A 22,184-nucleotide genomic window follows, 5' to 3' on the forward strand; every position below is an offset into this window, starting at 1 on the left:
CCATCCCCATTTTATTTTTTACAAAATAACAAATTCTTCTTTATCCGCAGAGTTTAACCCCCGACAAACAAAGCGTGGTTGCCCCTCAATAAAATTTATATTAAATAACAAATTCTCAAATTCTCTCTATATATACGAAGTTAATCCTCTTCAAATAGTTGCAACCCTATAAGAAAATTTAAATGTTTTTTTATTTTTTCAAAAAATAAAAAAAATCACTACAAGAAGCCTACAATGTAAATATGATTGAAATAAAATAACAAATTAATACTCTATCATCACATAAAGAAGTCAGTCCCCAAATTATAATAATCTTAAATTAAAGTAGAACAAAAAGTTCAGTATATATACATGTAGAGAAGTCATCCTCTGTGAATAAATGTGTTTCCAATTCAAAAAAGTTATTTTTTTATCAAATAACAAGTGTATAGTACAATCAAAGCTACTAGCTATATGCCATTTCCGCTACACTAAAAAGAATAGCCTCGGATGGAGAAAAGATAATTTTTTCTTGACAAATTTGTCGGAATTGTAATCATACGCGACTCAAAGTAGTTCTATCCAGCAGATGGCACCAAAAGAGTCAGTAAAAAATCGTTAGAAATAAAGAACAATAGCTCTGTCAAAAATTTTGGCGCGAAGCCAAGAGCTAGGGAAAAAATTATGGTAAAAAAATTAACTATAATTTAAGAATCGGATCGGTTCAAATTCCGGACAGAAACTTCCGCCTCGTGCCTCTAAGGTTTTTTATTTCGTGTAACTAGAAAGGCTGAGGAGTTCAATGAGTACATTGTATATCATAGAAAAATGTTGATGAGGTCAAAGTACAAAATTTGGTCTAAGAGAATTTTTTTCATCCAATCAGAAACTCGTTACTTTTAAAATTAAATTATTCTTCCTGAGTTAGACAGTTACGAAGTAAGAGGTCTAGTAATTTTAAAGAACCTAGCCTGTCATTTGAACATGAAATACACGAACAATTTAGAAAGCAATTTTTGCAATATTCTATAGTACATTCAATAAAATTTGGTTTATAAAATACAATAGTTCAGGTTTGAAAGTCTCGTCTTCGTGTTAAATACGTTTTAAACCGGGACGGGTTTGTATTTAGTTTGCTACTTCTGGGTACATGATGCATATAGATGTGAATTATTCTATTTTGTGTTTAATCCAAACTTGATGATTTATTGTAGAAATAAATTGTCGTCATTTTTCCATCGCATTTACGCTGGAGAGGTTTTTGTTTATAAGACTACCCTCATCCTACGTCCAATGTATGCTCTTGATTGGGTGAGGGACCCATTCTCGCGAATTTACGTGGTCATGTGTCGAGACATTCAAGCCCTATCGGAATAATTATATTAAGAAAAATATACTAGAACTTTAACGTACCATACAAATTGACACGTCATAAAAATGCTACACACAAACAGATAACTGAGTAACACGTAATCAAAAATTGAGCACAACTTGATTCAATCACGTATAGATCTCCTCTTTGGAGATGTACCAAGCTGAACATTCTTATTTTCCCATGGTGGTAATTCTCCAAAAGTTTTCCTCTTTGGTGACAATTTTGAGGTAATATTTACATCAAAATCGAATACTTTCTTCGTGGAAGGAGACACTGGATTTCTGAAACATAAATTTTCGAAGAAATCGATACATTGCAAAAATAAAGACTGAGAACTCAACTTGTGTTCTGATTACATACTCATCTGAAAGACATTGGTTTAGGCTAGGGCAATTATAGACTCAATGCAAAGTTTTGTATCTTCTTTTGCATAACTCAGCCATTTTTCAAGGAAAGTCCTTTAAAACAAAATGGCGGCCATATCTCCGCCATCTTTCTTTTTTCGACAAAAAAAAAAAACGTATTTTGTATTTTTTACTTTCTCACGTGGTCCTACCAGATGCATTAAAGTTCATATGCAATTGTTAATATCCCTTTCGGAAGATTTTGCTTGGGTTTCTCAGGGACATCCTCTTAAGTGATATTCTTTGTAAAAATCAGGCAGTGGGTGAATTATGGTTAAAAAACCCCATAAAAGTCTTTCCATGAAATCTTATTCAAAGCGTTAATTATATTTGAAATGTACAAATTGCATTCATTTCTTACTTAAAAGTCAGTAATTCGTAGTAAAACACATTTTCGAATTATCAAATAGAGAAAACTCACTTAGCCAAATCATTCTATAATTATAAATATGCATCCTTTGACACTTGTAAGACAAACAAACTGACGATTCATCTTCAATAAACTACAAACTATGCGCCTTCATTGACAAATTCGTGTTTTGTTTTCTGAGCATGATTGATATATTTTTTTTCAATTTTGCCTTTTTCTTAAAAAATACCCGCACTGAAGCCCCTTTTCGCGGAAAATTTTCATGAACATCAATGAACTAGATGATATTTTCTTTTTATTGTTTTATTGACACAAATAACTCAAGAAGTCAGTGATATGTTTGTATATATATTCAATTTCACAAAAGCATATCAAGCTTTCATTTGACACAGAATGAAATCAATCCAAATTACTTTGATGTTTACATGATATTGATGTAAAATGCTGAATACAAACGTTCCAATGATTTGTAAGAGTTATGTCCCTGACCCTAGGTCTACCTACCTAGGTTATAACAGACGCTTACCCTACCGGTACATCTTGTCCATACTCCAGGTTTTAAATGGAGTCCGAGCATTTACTTTAGTTACTTTGTATGTATTATTCTAGTTATTTCAAGTTTTTTGTTAAGTGTGTCTGTATAATCTTTGTCCTTGGATTACAGTCTTTTGATTTCCACTAAAATCTTGGTAGCTTAAATTCCTCTGTAACCGAGTGGTTGCCTTGACTGTAAATTTAAAGTAAAATGAATATGTCAAGAAAAAAAGCACTTACATGTACAGACACATTTTCGTAATATTTGCGTCATTGAAATAATTTATCGAAATTATACAAAGTTAGAACTTACATTTCCTGGAAGGCCTTTCTTGGTGATTTTTCACCTATATTTGAGAAGGAAAATTTCCTTTCCTTCGAAAATGGAGAGTTCGACAATGGAGATAAGCAGAGAGGACTAGGTGAAGGCGATTGGTTAACACTAGGTGCTGATTGGCTGCGCATGTGTATGATAGCTAGAGCTGTCGGTTTTACTTTCTTCCTTGGGGACCTCTCAAATGTGTAATTTTCTTTCGACGAGCTACACACACTTGCAATCTCCGTATCACTTTTGGACAATGATGTGTTCAGCTTCGGTGACTTGATTTCACCTACAAAGGAAGAAGGAAATGTCCTTATTAGTTTAGTACTTGCACATTTTTTCAATTCAATTATGTCATATCTGGGGTTTATTCCTGGAATGCCAACATCCTTTGATCTACTACAGGGTTCGACATTAACTTTTATATTCACTTGTCCAGTCGGGCAAGTGACATATGTGATTCACTTGCCCGAAATATTGAAATACTTGCCCGGAACTTTGTGTCACTATATAGTGTTTACTACCTCGACACTTGGGGAGAACTGATTAATTACAAGCCAAATAAATCGAAAAGCCGTCATATTTTTTGCGGGAATAAGGGGTAAAACAAGAAGCAAAGAAATTACAAGTATTCATGTGAGGAGTTTTTATTTCACATCTTTAGTTTAACAAATGGACAACAATAACTATCTTCAATAGAATTTTTTTTCTCTTTTTCTCTCATATTTTCGAAGTTGTCGATACAGATTTCTTACAGTTTTCCAAAGTAAGAAATTCCATAAATAAATCGCGATGTTCAATTGGATAACGAAAATAGATGTACAATTGGACGCATCCGATTGGTCGACATTAATATCATACGATCTATTTTTGGCAAAGGGAAAATCAGAAAACTATCCAATGATAATCTAGATCAGCAAGGTCGGGAAGAACGGCGAACTATACAGAAGTAATTTTCGATGTTTTAGAGCTGCGATGATCAGAAATAATGTAATTTGGGCACATATTTTTTTCACTTGCCCAGTCGGGCAACTTTGATGTCGTTTTTACTTGCCCAGACCGGCGATTTACTTGCCCCGGGCAATCGGGCAACCGTTAATGTCGAACCCTGTCTACCGACAATTTACCAGTAAAATTTTGTCGGCGTTCAAGGAATAGGTATCACTGGTTATCACAACGAAGGTGCATGCTTATCAAAACATTAATACTAATTAAAAGATAGGTAAATTACAGTGACTTATTTAAGTTCATATTTCAATAAATTATTCCAGTTTTTAAAATCTTTCTTTTTTGGCTGTTTATACTGAAGCATTTCTTCACAAAATCATACTTGTACATGTATAGCACAATAGACTTTTGAATTATTTTTGTAGTCCAATAAATTGAAGATATTTCAATCTATCTTTCTACTTCTTTATGTACTAGTACTAGAATAGTTACTAAGTATGAGGTCTTTATTCAGTTTAATAAAACATTTTAATGTCTACACAATGTAGAAGATCCGTTTTGTTGACCATGGTTTAATGACTTTACTCTAATTACTATGATTGAATATCACATGAAGCATAATAAGTAGAAAATAAATATATTCATATGAATGAGTTAAAACGTTTGAATGATAAAGTATGAAATAAATCATTAATATAAAGAATTTGATATAGTGTTAAATTTATATTTATATTATATATCAATAGTAATGTATATTATTTGTACATTTCTTTAAATAAAAGTAAAAAAATATATATATTTTTACAAATTTTAAAAAATTCAAATTTATCATATTCTTACATACTTTTAAAAATCTGCTGTTTTCAATATAAAAAGGTATAATGTGCCATGTATCAACTTCACTAATTATTTATAAAATAATTCTAATTGTTATAAAAGCACCTTTTGTTATAATATAAACATCTATTGATTTTTTTTGTTGGCATTCAAGGAATATGTAACATATAAAATGTTGGCATTTGAGGAAGACACCATATCTGGTAGTCGGGCTTCAATTAATTAACAAAACTATTTTTATTACAATATGAATAAATAAAAATATCTTAATTTCAATAAAAATCTGATTGAGATAGAAATTTCAAAAGGAATTATCAAATTTTAAGATCGAACCAAAAAATAAAAAAGACAATTTTTTAGGGCTTGGTCCAATTATGTACTCCTTAAACTCGAAAAAAGTTTACCTTGTAATTAAAAAAATAATACCAGGAATAAATGAGATTTTCTCATCCTACTTACATAGTCTTAGCTCTTTTCGTGCTCTTTCGTAATCCTCTCGTGCTATATGAACCTCCAGCCTTGCACTCGGGCAATTATATTTATCTTTTAGTTTTTCAGTAAGAAACGTATTATTTATAACTGTCCGAAGTTCACCTGAATCAAACATGCACCAAAGATCCTCTAAAGCAAGTAAGGTCGGACTATTGATGACAAAAATTATACTTCCGGTAAACATGTCCTCAATAATACGGCCATATTTACACATGGATTTGATACCGCAGAGAACTTTTACCGAATCAAAAATATGTTCTCTAGTTTCTGAAGCCTCGTTATTGAATCTGTCAAATGAATATTCACTTGAGTCCATACGCCTTATCTTTTGATAAGCATTTCGCGCCATTTCTAAGATGGAGCTTTCAATATTTGCACAACTGCAATTTTTTCCGCCAGCATGTTCCACTTTCTTTAAGGCTGACTGAAGATTTCGAGATTTTATCGAGACTTCGTCATCTTCACAGCTGACATGAACTTCAAGATCACCTGAAGGGGAAATTAGTTTTGCTATACGTTTAAATCATTATGCATAGATGTACATGGTATAACATATTTTCGAATTTATGCGGAAATTATTTCACACTTTTCTTAGAAAATTCTTCTTTTGTCTTCTATTTGAAGCAAGTGTGTTATATCGTGTTTGAATTTAAAATAAGTTGCAACTCATTAATTTTTCTGAAAAAAATTCAAAAGGTCTGTCAATAACAAAAAATCTGTCTAAATGCATATATACAATGTTGTCAGAAGCTCACAAAGCATTAAAAGGAAGACAGAAGAAAGCTGAAGTTTCAAATTTACCTCGTTTTCGTTTCCTAGAAATGTCTCGCTGAATTCTCGTTTGAGTATGAGAACATCCGGGCATATTGCAATCAAGTTCCCTTTCCGGCATTGGAGCTGGTTCACCGCCAATCATCTGATATTTACGGGAAAGACGATTTGGGGAACGGTTGGTGCCCACGTACATGGCATGGTGTCCTGTTTCTTCAAAATTCTGGGAGTTTCTCCACATTTGTTCGTCATAAAGCTCTTGGGTACGCTCCCGATACATTTCGTCGAGGATATCGGTCAAATCAACCCTCGAATCTCTTGCATCAGTACAATCAAGCCTTTGATTAATTTCTGAAAAAATACACATATTAACCTTACTTTTGATTTAACCAATCACATTTATTGGTTAATATGAGGAAGGTGAACCTTTCAACGCTCCCTAAGAAACATTAACTAAAAACATCTTTGATATTTTTTCGTCAGCTGTAATTTGATGTATTATAATTATAATCTTCAAATATAGTAAATTTTGTAATGATATATGTCCTAAAGCATAATACTAATTATCATGGTCTGATTTTGGCTAGTGGCTGAAATGTCCGGCATTCATAAGGAATTATTGGTTGTCATGGTCCGAAATACCATTGGGTCGAATTATCCGGCACTGGTAAACATTGTGGTTCTTATAACTTGTGAATTCGAAACGTCAAAAAAAAAAGACTTCTGCTATTCAATTTAGTTTCGATTCATTCTGTTTCGATTTGTATCGTTTAATTATGTATTTATTACGATTTGATTCATTTTATAGAATTGTATCGTTTCGATTCTTTCTTTTTTCGATTATTTTCGTTTCTTTATGTTTTGCTTTCATTTCGCAATTTTTATGACCCGAGAATTATGGGTAATATTGATTACATAATTTTTTTTAAACATCTGGGCGCCATACTGTAGACTATTACGGCCAACCTTGGAAAAGCTATGATTCGATTTATATTTAATTATCGAATCTAGCAAATATTTTCCCAGACTGGTTTTGCTCTCAATTCATATATAGAAATATACGCAAATGAAGCTGCCATTATGCCGTTTTTCAGCTCCTGAAAATGCAGATACAAACCGGATATTGATGCTTTTTCTTGATATAAATATACAGAACCAGTTTGATAATACAACCATAAACGCTCCCTCCGGGAGCGTACTAAGTATTTGGTTAAAATGGGGTTCCCTTCTTATGTTTGACAGCAATGTTATAACTGTATTTTGGTTTGCTTTTAGTTCATTTGTGATCTCATGAATTTTTCATAATAAGCATGTATCCTTTCAATGCCTTTACAGTTGTCTTTTGACGACCCCCTTATTTAGAAGAAATAACCAAATTAATTCCATAAATGTGACCAAGCAGACACCACTTCATACGATGCTACATGTAACATAAACTATTAATAAACTATTAAGGTATCGTTTTTATGGCATTGATCTCCATTTTGCCTTTTTAGATATCAGTCTTAAAAAAATGATTTCCTTCTTGTTTAAAAACTACCTCAATGGGTTCTATATAAAAACATTGAAATTTCAATACCTTTTGGAAACAATCTTTGTGCACATTCATCTTGTTGCCTCTCTTCAAACAGACGTCTACGGGCATCTGGGTATTGTATTTCGCTGTAACCATGACAACTTCCTTGACAGCAGGCTCCTCGTGAATGCCTGCTCGTGCTAGTCATGGATGATTCAGAGGTAAACGAATCTTCAAAGACTTCGTCAACATTGAATTCTTCTTTCATTCTTTCCTCAATTAAAAGATTCTTCAGCATTTGTTTCATTTCCATGGGGCTTGATAACGATCTATAAATAGTTCGAACTTTTTCTCTCATTCGATCGATATCGGATTTAGAGGGAGATAACTCGATCATACTATACGGACGCAACATTTCCCGCACTATTGTGTACCTTTCGTGTTCGTTTCCAGATCCGTTGTAGCCATCTAAGCTTTGATCACTGCACTCTGTGCTCTGTAATAACCCTACGACTTTTCTATAGCCGTTAGTCCTTTCTTTAGGGGAACTGTAGTGATTTGAATGAGAGGTTGACCTACTTAATGTAGAGTTGAACGATTCCATCATTAATTCGGAAACAGACTCGCGGTTTATTCCTTTGGTGAGTCGTGCACGATCCAGGTTTTCGAAATGTTGACGATTTGGAGACCTATTCCACGAGCATCCCTGTCTGTCTGGTTTGGAAACAAGAGAAGAACAGCCAGTCCTATTAGGACTTTTTGAGGGGCTTCCTTGTTCATTTAAGTGTTTGTCCCTCGCAGGAACGTCTAAACGAGAAGATAATCTGACGGGAGAATCTATTTTATATACTGGAGAATCTCTTTTATATGAATGATATTGATTTGGGATCATAGAACAACTTTTTGACGGACTAATATTGTTAGGAAGTGACCCTTGTTGTTGATGATGTATTTCCTGGTATCTTTGGTCTTCAAAATACTGTTTATCAACGGAAACGTTCTTTTCTCCATGGAAAGGTGATTCAAAATACTGTTGGTCAATAGCACCACTTCTCGCCCGAGAAAAAGGATCCTCGCCGAGGTTAGGCGTGCTTATAAATGGCGGACGGAGTTTGTCTCCATGGAATGTTGAATCAAAGTACTGTTTGTCACTTTCACCTCCTATCGTCCGAGAAAAAGAATCGTCACTAACTTTAGTCGTGCTTTCAAATGGCAGACGGAGCTTGTCTGATGCTATTCTTGGGCTAAATAGAACAGGTTCAGAAATGTTCGACTTAAATGGAAAAACAAAACCCTTCTCAGTGACTTTAGAATTGGCTACATCTGAAACTGTCGATGATGTACAGACTGGGGCGGCATCTCGAATAAAAGATTCATTCTGGAATTCGGAAGAAAAATCATTTACACAAAATGTGTTCCCTTGATGTTTATATTCTGAAGTTTTTGAATTTTTTTTATGACTACTTCCGTAAGATGTATCGGTCAGGACTGGTGTCGGTGTTGCTGGTATGAAATCATGAACCGAGTTCGGGGACGGATCTGAAATAACCCATTCCAGATTTTTAGTGTATGGTGTTTCGGGAATATTGATTGAGCAATTTGTGTTCAACGGACGTTTGGCGTGCCCTTTACGAGGAGGGACTGTTTGACATTTTTCAGTTGAAGTTGACATTGACGGAATTTCACAGGTATCTGATGGAACATGCAGCTGAACCACATAACCATCATTTATATCCTGTTTTTTCTGTATTCGTGTTGTATATGATGATTGTTCACCGACGCCAGATTCCTCTGTTTGACCTATTTCTTCAAAACTTGACCTTGAATGCTGTGTTGAAATCGAACTGTGTAGTGCTCCAGAGTTGGTATTTTGTGGTTTTTTAGAAGGGAATTTTTGGACTCGATTATCCAAAGATTCATTGGAATCCGTTGAAATCTGACGCTTGAACTTTGGCTTCGGGGGGTCTTGTAGAGGAAACGGTTGGAGAATCTCAGTTTTGTGTGAAGGAGCATCTATAATATACAAAAGCTTCAAAGTAGTAATACCAAAAAAAATTATTAAAAAATGCAGAACAGAAGAAAAAAAACTATTTCTTTGTCTTAGTCTTAGTACTTAACCTCTCTGTCAACCGAACCAAGTTCAAAGTTCAAACGAGGTTCGGTTTAGGAAGGTATCACCTGTACATTGTCTAAACCGAACTCTTAACAAACCAACAACCGTCTAAACGATCCTAATTTAAGTTCATTCATTGCCGTGTTTATTATTTTGAACCTGTCTTAACCAAACAAATTGTAAAGTTTAAAACAAAGAACGATGTCGACACTTCTTATAGTACAGTTAAACCTGTCTAAACCAAACAAATTATAAAGTTGAAAACATGTAACGATGTCGACACTCCTTGTAGTACAGTTAAACCTGTCTAAACCAAACAAATTGTAAAGTTTAAAACAAGTAACGATGTATACCTGTCTAAACCAAACTTGTTTTGAACCTCGATGTGATATATACATACAGCAACTTAATAGCAAAAAAATATTTGTAGCCTTTTTGGGGCGTTTCACAGATTGCAGAATTTGAATGATTCTTTCGAAGACGGCTGCTTTTCTGTTTATCCTGTAAAACATAACCGGGTAGTATTATTTTAAGTTTTGCGATTAATTTTTTTTTAAATTCGTGAGGACACAATATTCCTAATGTAATTTGTCCATCAAATATTTACATTGTCAAATTGAATTTCTGTTTTTTTTTTGTTTTTTTTTGTTTTGTTTTTTAGATTCAACATTAAAAACTGTTTCTGGAAAAGCAAAGGACGCTTACTCTATATGTGCACCTGGTTCATGCTCCCAATTATTAGGGGAGTCACAGTTGCTCATTTACATTTGTTACTTTGTATGTATGATTTTAGTTACTTTATGTTCTTTGTTGTATATCTCTGTTTTCCATGTCTGGTCTTTTTCCCTGGATTACATTCTTTTGATTTCGGCTAGAATTAAGGTTCCCTTGATTACTCTTTCTAATGGGCCAGATCAAAAATGTAACTTCCTTCCTCAAAACAACATTGCACCGTTGCAGTATTCTTGTAAAATACTCCCTGACCAATCCCAGAGTGCAATACCGGTTCTGAATAGGTCTATTGAATATAATATATTTTCATTGTATATTTCAAAATACTTTAAATCCTAATTTCCCCTCCTCCCCATTATAATATCACCATTCCTCATTATGATATCATCACTCCCCATTTAATATTACCATATCATTCTAAAATCACCATTCCCCATTACAATATCACCATTTCCCATTATGATATCACCATTCCCATAATAATATCACCATTTCCCATTATAATATCAACATTCATCATTATAATATCACCATTCCCTATTATAATATCACAATGCCTCATTATAATATCACCATTCCCTATTATGCTGTCACCATTCCCTATTATGATATCACCATTCCCCATTATGATATCACCATTCCTCATTATAATATCATCATTCCCCATTATAATATCACCATTCCCCATTATAGTATCACTATTCCTCATTCTCCATATACCATAGAATGGGACGTGCATACAACTATTGTATCTGACAACATGAGTCATAGACATGTGTTTGATTTACCCCATATTATGTGGCTTATCAAGGGATAAGGAAAGACATATGTTTGGTTTATCAAGGGTTTAGTATAGAGACAGATGTGTGATGTACACAGGAACATGGATAGACAGATGTGTGATTTACCGAGGATTATAGGATAGACAGATGTGTGATTTACCCAGGAATATGGATAGACAGATGTGTGGTTTACCCAGGAATATGGATAGATAGATGCTTAGTTTACCGAGGGCTTAGGAAAAATGTGTGGTTTACCCAGGGTTAAGGATAGACAGATATTTGATTTACCCAAGGTTATACGGATTATCAAAGGTTTTTGATCGACAAATGTTTTTTTTTTTCAAACGGGGCCTAGGATAGGCAGGGTTTTCTGCTATATTTCTCTACAACTTACTTTTTTCGAAGACCTCTCTAATGGCATGCTCGAGTCTTTCTCTTGTTTTATCATCAGCATAGGGTACAAATATTCCTGGCGACTTCAATGGACCTTCAATCTGTGAGTAATAAAAAGGCGAGGGAGTTGATTGTATCCTTTTGTCGTCCCCTGGAAGGTTTCGTAGTCCATCTTTTTCGATTTGTTTTGTATAAATATATTGATGCTGAAAATCTGTGTCTATTGTCAAAGGAGACATTTTGCCATGATTTGATCTGTTTAAAGATTCCCGTTCACTTTCATGAATTTTTTTGTCACGTGATATCTCTATATGTACAATGTCCGGTTCATTGATTTGGTGACCTTTGTGGCGTTGATTATCCATCTGAAATAATTGAATTATTCATTTAGGAAATGACCCTTTAAGGATGTAGACCTAGTGTAAGGGACATAACTCTTTCACATCTTTGGAACGTTTGTATTCACCACTTTACATTAATCATATGTAAGCATCAAAATAACTTGGACTGATTTCATTGTGTTTCAAAGGAAAGCTTGAAAGTTTTTGGTGAAATTGAATATGATACAAATATATCACTGATTTAAGAGTTATTTCTCTTACCCTAGGTCTAACTCTTCAAGTTGATAATTTGGGGAGGCAAACTGTATCTCATATAATGATAAAAAAAAAATTAAACAGTATTTAAGGTATTGGTAAGCTGGGAACACAACATGTTTTCTTTTGGATAAAATACCGAATGGCCCTGACTTTGGACATATCTTAGAAACATAATCCTCATTTATTTGTTATTCATATATCTCACCGCATTCCCATATTTCAATTATTTTTCCTATATGTCAATCAACAGTTCCTAATTCAACATTCTAATATCTCATTCACAATTTACATATCTCGTTCAACATTCCTATATCTCATTTGTTATTACAATTATAGATCATTTTTCCGAGACCTCAATAGTTCCTAATTCAACACTCTAATATCTTCATCAACATTCCCATATCTTATTTGTCATTACCGTTTCATATCATTTTTTCCAATAACTCATTCAACAATCTGGTATTTCTTTCAACATTCTGGTAAATCTCTCAACATTCCGAATTCAGCATTACCTTCACTAAATCTCAATCTCCAAAATGATATTTCGTCCAATAACCTTTACGTAACTCAATGAACATTCCTTTATCTCAACAAATGTTCTAATATCTCAATAAACATTATTATATGTCAATCAACAATCTTATATTTCACTAAACATTCTTATATCTCAATCAATATTCCCATATCTTAATCAACATTCCCATATCTCAATTTTTGAAGCAATATATAAATCAACTTCACTTAAATTAAACCTTACAATAGACCAACCATCAAACCAAGTTGACATTCAATTTAAAAATCTTAACGTATCTCTCTAAACCCCTTTCCACTATCTCGACTCATCAGTAATATTAAATAACCAAACACCTACTCGTTCTTCTACCCTACCAATGCACCTAGTCCATGGTCCTAGATTTTAAGGGAACCCGGATTACTCATTTTGTACGTCTTATTTTGGTTAATTGTTATGTTATTCTTATTCTGAGGATAAAGATTATACAGAGAAAATAGACACGTCATGTACATGCGTAGCACTTCATATGATTCTCTTGTATGACTAATTTTTATCTTCAGAATAAGTGATTATCGCTCGAATCGTCTTGCCCTAGTTTACTCTTGATATAAAAATTTCCAATTCACTCTATTCACCGAATTAAGTGTCATCGATAAGGTTTGCTGCAATATCTACTTAACAACCAGAAGTGTCACACATTAGAATCATATGTAGTGCAACACACGAAATTGTTTAGAGTGTCGCACATGAGAATCTAATAAAGTGCCCAACATGAGAATCTAATGAAGTGCAGCACATGACAATGACATGAAGTGCCGGACATGAGAATCTTATGAAGTGCAGCACATGAGAATTTAATGAAGTGCAGCACATGATAATCTAATCTAATGAAGTACAGCACATGACAATTACATGAAGTGCCGGACATGAGAATCTAATGAAGTGCAGCACATGACAATGACATGAAGTGCAGCATATGACAATGACATGAAGTGCAGCACATGATAATCTAATCTAATGAAGTACAGCACATGACAATTACATGAAGTGCCGGACATGAGAATCTAATGAAGTGCAGCACATGACAATGACATGAAGTGCCGGACATGAGAATCTTATGAAGTGCAGCACATGAGAATCTATTGAAGTGCAGCACATGACAATGACATGAAGTGCCGGACATGAGAATCTTATGAAGTGCCGGACATGAGAATCTTATGAAGTGCCGGATATGAGAATCTTATAGAGTGCAGCACACGAGAATCTAATGAAGTGCAACACATGACAATGACATGAAATGCCCGACATGAGAATCTTATGAAGTGCAGCACATGAAAATCTTATGACGCGCAGGACATGACAATGACATGAAGTGCAAAACATGAGAATATTATGAAGTGCAGCACATGATAATCTGATGAAGTGTAGCACATAACAATGACATAAAGTGCCAGACATGAGAATCTAATGAAGCGTCGCACATAACAATGATATGGGGTACCACACATGATAATCTTATGAAGTGTCACACATAATAGTCTTATGAAGTGTCACACATGAGAATCGTATGCAGTACATCACATGAGAATCGTATGAAGTGCCACACATGATAGTCTTATGAAGTGCTGAACATATGAATCTAATAAATTGTCGCACATGAGAATCGTATGAAGTGCCACACATGATAATCTTATGAAGTGCTGAACATATGAATCTAATAAATTGTCGCACATGTCAATGATGTGGGGTGGCGCACATAAAAATTGTTTGGAGTGTCGCACATGAGAATTAAATAATGTTCATCACATAATTTTCGTACAAACCGAAAGTCGTATGGCGAATACTAGTTTTGATTTGCATATGATAATCCAATGAGTATATTTTTTCATGAATAATACTAATCATAATATACTAAAAAAAATAAACAAAAAGTTTTATAACGACACAAAGACACATTAGTGATCAATACCTAAACAAAAGCACGCGATGTGTAAACAGCCTGGCTTTATTAGGCCGTAATCATTCAATTTTTTAACCAATTTTAAACAAAAGTATGATACGTTTATCATATCATGTCGTTTAAATACATTTGATGTTATTTATCGTAATTTCAAATCAGACAGACATATTGTGCTCTTTAAAATTAAAGACTTGATTTCAGACTGATAGGAGATGATTTTTGCAAGTCATATTTTATTTAAAACTCTTTTATGAAAATGTGAAAGAATACTATAAAAAGTGAAAGTTTCACGCACTACTGCCTATTGTTATAATGGAAAACATAATGTGCGAATCAAAAAGAATTTGTCATAATTTATATTATTCATATTATTTATATTTGAATAAGAGAAAGAGTATTACGGTAAATGTCAGGAAAAAGGTAAAGAAAGATTTAAGAAAGTCCATGTTTGCTGCATTAAACGATTGTCATTGCCTTTCTACATTTAACAGCCGGAAGGGCCGCACATAAGAATCATATGAAGTGCACACATGATAATCTAATAAAGTTCCGCAGATGAGAATCTAATGAAGTTCCGCAGATGATAATCTAATGAAGTGCGACAGATGAAAATCATATGACGTGCCCCACACGAGAATCATATGAAGTGCCCCATATGAGAATTTAATGAAGTGCCCCACATGAGAGTCTAATGAAGTGCCGCACATGAGAATCATATGAAGTGCCGCACATGAGAATCTGTGTATTCCCATTGCTGTCGATTGGTAAATAAATGTACATTATATACAAGAAAACATGTCTTCCATATATGTGTAGGACAAATTTGGAAACATTTGCTTTGTTGAATTAATAACACATGGAAACTTATTTTCCAAATTCACATAAAAACCTATGTCTATGCAAAAAAGGAACATTTCATATGATTCCTTTTCGCATGTTTTTCCTTTCAAGATCATAATAACTTAATAAACATACGTTGTGACTTTGCAAACAAGAACCAAAAACACGTCTGGTTCTTTAATCTTTTGTTGTTTGGTCTCCTTAAGGAGGTAGACCAAAGGTAAGGGACATAACTCTTGAAATCAGTGATATGTTTTTACTATATTCATGCTGAATAAAATTTAATCCAAGTTACTTTGATGATTACATGAGATTGGTGTCAAACGCTGAATTCAAACGTTCCAATGATTTGTACATGAGATTTCATTCTTCTTTGATATATATTGTTTTAGATTCTTCAAATCAAAAACAAATGACTAGACATTGAATTAAGATATAACTGTTTGTTTTATTAAAACAGGAGAGCATTGAGGGAAGTCTAAGATAGGAGCCTGCATGTAAATAACGAGTACATGTTCACAACGGAAACAAAATTAAATACTCTGTATACTATAAAATACTTTATCTATGGGGTCCGAGAAGCACAACTTAGCCGTAAACTTAATGCAAAGACCAGGTGCACTTCACCTCGAATTTAAACTTTTATTTATTTACACAACATGTGCTGTCTCTTTTCTCAACAATTTATGAAAATTGCACTTTAAATTAACCCATTATTCACAAACAATATTAACCACCGGATGTGTCGCGATAAATCTCCTCTACCGTGAAGAGTTGATATCTTCTTCCGGTACTTGTTATTGATTATTTTCGTATCTTTTTGCACCTGTCGCGTGCAGGTTGTCATGGAAATGACATCTGTTTGAAATCACTCTCTATATAACCTAATGCATTGGCAATTTTCTGTCATTTTGTTTAAAACTTGATTTGATTTTTTTCTTCTTGAAATTATAAGTTTTTAAGTTTTGGAAATTTACTTTTTAGGATGAAGAGATTATTATTATCAGTTTTTACATGTTTTACTGCTGGAATCGATGTAGTGTAATAATTCAGAGATTTTATGTCTGAGTAATAGGATTTAACAAAATAATATTTATGTAACAAATTAACAGATTTTCTGAGATTCAAATTTTAAACGATTTTTATAAAAAATTTGAGTTGACATACACAATCTCATTTTTTTAAAGGATGGTGCATGTGAAATTAGACCTGAAAGCATCTTATCAGGAATTTTAAGAAGAAAAACTTAACAAATTTGTCAACTTTTCCAGTTATTATAAGTGGATTGAAATTGCTTATTTTTGAAATATTCCAGAGGAGCGAGGATAGAAAATACGTACAGATTGTAAATATGTGAAAAGGATTTATTAATAAAATGGGGTTATCACAAACTGATCGTGAGGATATACCTTTAATAATACCAAAAGTTGGAAGTACAGAATATTTTTAATTTATCATAACCGATATAAAAGACGACAATTGAGAAAAACTGCAAGCCTCTAGATGACGTATCAATATGCGGACATGCAACATGGAAAAATCTATTTACAAGGAAATAAATGCGACGGTGATAAGCTTCGTATTTACATACCCAAATGAAGGAGCTAAATTTTTAAAGTAAAATTGTGGTTAAAAATGATTAAAGCTTGTAATATCAATTTATGTTTAAATATTCGTTGGATTAAACATAAAACTTCTATAACATGAATGGAAAGGAATACTTTAAATTGTTTTTGGATTATAAATTCAGGTATCGTAATGTTGAGGATGCATACTTTATATTGTTTCCTTTCTGATCTGGAAATACGTCAAAAGGGTTAAGTGCCCTTTTGTCTGGACATTTCTCTATCAAATGTAAAACCACAACGCAATTGTGTTAAAAACAAAATGTAAATATAGAGTGGAGCTTAATTTCTTAACGATTGGATATCCTAATTCATATAGTGTAGTAGTATTGTTTTAAATCTTTCAGTTGGAATTTTCAGATGTAGTTTGAATCATTAATGATTGGTTATAACAGTATGATTCTTATTCTGGTTTTTTTTTCTAATGAAATAAAATAAAATATATTGTGCACATCTTAGAATATTACTGTAATAACATGGATCTACAGTTTATCGATGTTTTAGTTCAAAACGAATCACAGATTTATACATGTATCCCGTGAACACATATTTTTATTCTATGAATCAAGATTGTTGTTTTTTTTTCTTAAAACACAGTGAAAGGCAGTGATTACAATTTTTACCACATTAATTTAACATCCTTATTTTCCTTGAAATGACTTACATTGTAATTAATCGAAATTTTGTTTGCAATAGGTTTCGTCTTTTTTTGCAGATGAACTCTTGTTAAAAGAAAAGTCCTGAACGCATGACTTAATCTTTGTCGGCTTTAAACCAAAGTTAATTTTAGATTTTTGATTCATTGTTATAGCGAATTGAAGTAATTAAGCGCGTTGTTATACGTATATTCCATTCTTTTATGACATGCTTTAAAGCTCTTTAGACCACAGCCAAGGTAAAAAAGTGATAAGCAAATGACCAACACTTCGTGCAACACATAGGCTGCGTCTTTAAAAAAAATATGAAGAAACTAGTCGTATTAGAATTGAAATATATAAAGGAAACTTCTTTTTATCGTTGTTTTACAACAGGCTTACCACGTATGTCGTTATTTAACCACTCGCTATCGCTCGGGGTCAAATAAAGCGACATAAATGGACAGCCAGTTGTAAAAAAGATGATAAAATGGAGTTTTGTAATCTATTTCTTGAATATTATTAATAAAGATAAGACATGTATTTAGGAAAAAATCTGAATTTATTTTTATATTATGTATTATCGCAACTTTATTACATTCCCTTTACCGCTGTCATTTTTTGAAAACCCTGAAACATACGATAAATTAAATTTAAATATCAAAATTTGTATCACATGTCGTGACATTTGTCATACTTCAGATCGAAAATAGAGAAAGCATCCTTGAGTGAAATCATTTTGTCAGATCGGGGGGTTTTGGATATGCATGATTCAGATTTTTCTCATTTTGTCTGATTCTTACAAAAAAAAAAAAAAAAAAAAAAGCTTAAACTTGTTATTATATGGTATGACAACAAAAGATTAACATGGAAAACGAAAATTTTGGGAAGATAAATATCAATTTCATCAATAAGATTTCACACTACTGTATTTGCATGCTTCGTTATTTTTTTAACAGATCTGTTACATCACACCGTCATCCGATGCGGTAATTAGCCGATTTATCTGATCTAACTGTAACAGGATATGACGTGATGTAACTTGTTTGTATGTTTTCAAATCAGGAAGTTGAGACATTTTATTAATATTATGAACAATTAAAATCAGACTGAATGAAAATATCTCGGGTCTTAATCAATTTGAAAATTATAAAATGTAGCGTAAGATAGTACTGAAAAAGATCTGTTAAAATTGTTGATATTTAAGAGTAAGTGTTTGTAAGAATCAGGCAAAACCCCACCGATCTGATACTAAAATATCACTCAGGGTTTTTTTTCTATTTGAGAAGACCATTGTTTAATCTCTGCATCACTGGCTTTGCTTAGAAACGTATCTGACCTTGAAATGTTCATTTTCAGTGCATTTTCATGAAATCATAACTCATTGGTCCCGCATGTTATGGAAAATTTTGTCTCTTTGCCTTTATACCGATAGTTTCTGATAGTGCAAATTGTCAAATTACACTTTAAATTTTTTTTTTCATGCCATGTTTTACTTACTGCCTGATTCGTACAGAGACTGACACTTGAAAAATAAATCAAGTTTAAAAATCGATACAATAATTTTAAGTGTCAGGTTTACACAGATTTTCGCTTAATCGGTGTTCAGTTTAGACAGATTTCTCTGTATGTCCAAATGTTTTCATTGTATAAGCACTATTCATTACAAAGCCAACATGTTTACATTAAAACATATCTAACCGAACTAACGTGTACTACACCTGTCTAAACCGAACTCCTGAAGGATGTTTATTATATTAAGCTTAAAAAACTGATATAAAAGGGTGTTCTTCAAGAGTTTGGTTAAGACAACTTTCAGGTTTTTAAGTGAAAAAAAAAAATGATCGGACTAATCAACTTTAGTGAAAAGTCAAAAGGAACGATAAAAATGTCTGTATAACAAATGGCTTCATCAAGTTTTAAGGTTGAAAACCACCACAATGGTCCTAATTACAGACACATCCGATATAAATACATACTTGTTCGTCATTTCAATTTAACATTAAGAAAACTGTAATCGATTTTTAAAATGCCCTCCATCGGTCAATTAAAGGTAGTGTCGGATGGTCTTAGATTTGACCGCCAATGTACAGCATAACAGGTGTCTTGCGAGAAGCAGTTGAAGCTAACCCAACTGGAGAACATCTGCTCTTGGGGGTAAAATCCGAGGTCACCCGAGTTGGGTACTTGCTGTTCATTTTATTTGTGTATTTTTTTTTAACCTTTGTCGTATTGAATTATATTAATTGTCTTAGTTGTTTTCCATCCATTTCAAAATATTTCCCCTCGTTTTTATATCTAGTGATGGTACTACTTTTTAAATAAAGGTCTAAATATCAGGTAGGGGTGATTATATAATATCTCAAGATAATCGAAGAAACTGTTCTAACGCATTTGCTACGTCGCAAAATCAACTCTTCCTATATTAATTTTCTTGGATCAGCTATGAATCGTGAACAATGTTTGATTTGTTATAGTGTCAAATTTATGATGGGAAATTTCCTGTACTTTACCATAGAAGAACGTACCAAATTTAAGTGCTACTATTTAAGTGAACAACTTTCGTTTGCGCTCTTATTGTCGAATACAGTTTCTATAAGGCCTACTGAAGTATTTCCAATTAAAAGATTTACATGAACCACTAATCACTGGTTTTTAGACAGAGCTGTACTAAACAAATATCAAAACTATAATTCAAGCTTTGAATTGTCTTTCTATCAAAATTAGTGTAATACAAAAAGTTAAAGCACACGATTACTCAGTTCGGTATAACGTATCAATTTTATATGTTATTAGTATTACGAGTAATGGTAAAAGGGAAATATCCTTTCTTTGTTTTGCAACCTTATACTGAAAGGACTATGCTTTTACTATCTAAAAAGTATTGTAGCTTACTTATGTTGTAAAGTGAAAAAGATCATACACTTTTGCATTGTTAGTTTTGTTTTTCATTCAGCAAACTTTATTTTCAGCTTGAAAAGCTCGCATAAACTAGGCTTATCAATTTCATTTTGATAAACAGCGTTTGTATTTAAAAAGGTAAACACACCTGGGTTTTATTTTTAATGGGTGTGCAATTGCGTAACTGAACTGATGGTCTACACATTAATGTAAAGTGAAACTTGCATATAAAGGAAGAGGCTGATGGACTAAACAACTGTTAAATTAATTAAAGTGTTTATTATAAATTGGATTACATGTAAATTACATATAGAAACGAATCATAAAAAACATTTTAAACATTTTTTTCTCTATACGAAAATAAACCAAATGCTTCAGTTATTACCGTGTTTTTACGACATTTGAATTCAGGAAGAAAACGACATTTAGAGTTCTAGTTTTAAAAAGTAATAAAAAGATCTTCTGAATGCGTTCATAGTAATAAGTGCTTCTTATATTCTTGGATTGTAGAATACCTGCTGTTAAGACAGGTACTCGTTATACCCGTGTTTAAATTAATTTTAATTTCAACTGATATGAAGAGGCTTCAACACGAAAATGGTTTGGACTGTTTTTCGGTTAATTTATGGGACGGCTAAGTCAAGTCTCGTTGTATAAGGTTTTATCTAATAGTTCACTAAAAGAATCACATTCGAATGTTTCATACGCTCAGACAAAAAAGGGGGGATGTGGTAAGCAATATTATCCTTAAACAAATTGAGGAACACGTTTCTACATTACCTGCTATTTCAGAACCAAGACTTCCACATAATCCTTTGGCTAAAATGTTTGAAAATGACATTCCTTTCACTTTAATCCAAAAGTACAAAATTTGGGTTTTTACAATGTTTGAATTCGCCGCCACCGTTTTTAATCATTCTTTTTGCGCATATTCGTTACTAGGGTCGAGTCTAATTTTAGATAATACACATTGCCCCGGATGTGCTTTAAAAATGCAAATACATATTTTATGGATAGTATTGATTTACGTCTCAGTAGTAATTTTAAATTATGCAAGGTAACGTTTGTATAACGGCTTATCTAGTTATCAAAGTCTCAATGGTCCTCGGTTCTCCACCGAATAGGACTGTGCCCTTTAATAATTTGTTTCCCGATAAGATTTTTTATCAATGGATATTTAAAAGATATTTCGTAAAGACATTTTAAATCGAAAGAAATAAAATTCAATAGACTTCACTCCATTACATTGAGTCGGTCATCGAGTGTGTTTTAATGTTAAATGCGATTCGAAAGATTTTGTTTCAAAAAAGGAAAATGAGCACAGTTTGATAAAGTATAAAATGTTTTATGTAGTATTTATTTCGTAATAATACAAATAGCTTTAAAATACAATGTATATCACACTCTCCAAAGGGGAAATGTTAGACCACCCTTATTTTTAATCTATACCACCCATTTTCATTGAAAATTTCCCATACTTTTAGTTGAATTACGTATATGTTTAAGAGAGAGAGAGAGACTTTTCATGCGTAAAAAAAACTA

The 22,184-nt window shown here is 32.8% G+C and overlaps 1 protein-coding gene across 1 annotated transcript; it reads right to left on the reverse strand.

Annotated features, from left to right (window-relative positions):
* Window positions 1–1,345: 1,345 nt before the first annotated feature.
* On the reverse strand, window positions 1,346–21,762 carry LOC148596462 (uncharacterized). Its single transcript, XM_088563275.1, has 7 exons — window positions 21,423–21,762; window positions 11,570–11,933; window positions 7,612–9,561; window positions 6,063–6,383; window positions 5,229–5,750; window positions 2,976–3,273; window positions 1,346–1,635 (listed from the first exon to the last, which is right to left on the reverse strand). The coding sequence occupies exons 2-7, from the start codon at window positions 11,931–11,933 to the stop codon at window positions 1,476–1,478; spliced, it is 3,615 nt and encodes a 1,204-aa protein (XP_088419401.1). The 5' UTR covers window positions 21,423–21,762; the 3' UTR covers window positions 1,346–1,475.
* Between the last annotated feature and the right edge of the window lie 422 nt (window positions 21,763–22,184).

The sequence above is a fragment of the Perna viridis genome, chromosome 15 (assembly GCF_037379345.1).
Source record: "Perna viridis isolate PV_CMFRI_1.1 ecotype Kerala chromosome 15, ASM3737934v1, whole genome shotgun sequence".
Classification (NCBI taxonomy): domain Eukaryota; kingdom Metazoa; phylum Mollusca; class Bivalvia; order Mytilida; family Mytilidae; genus Perna; species Perna viridis.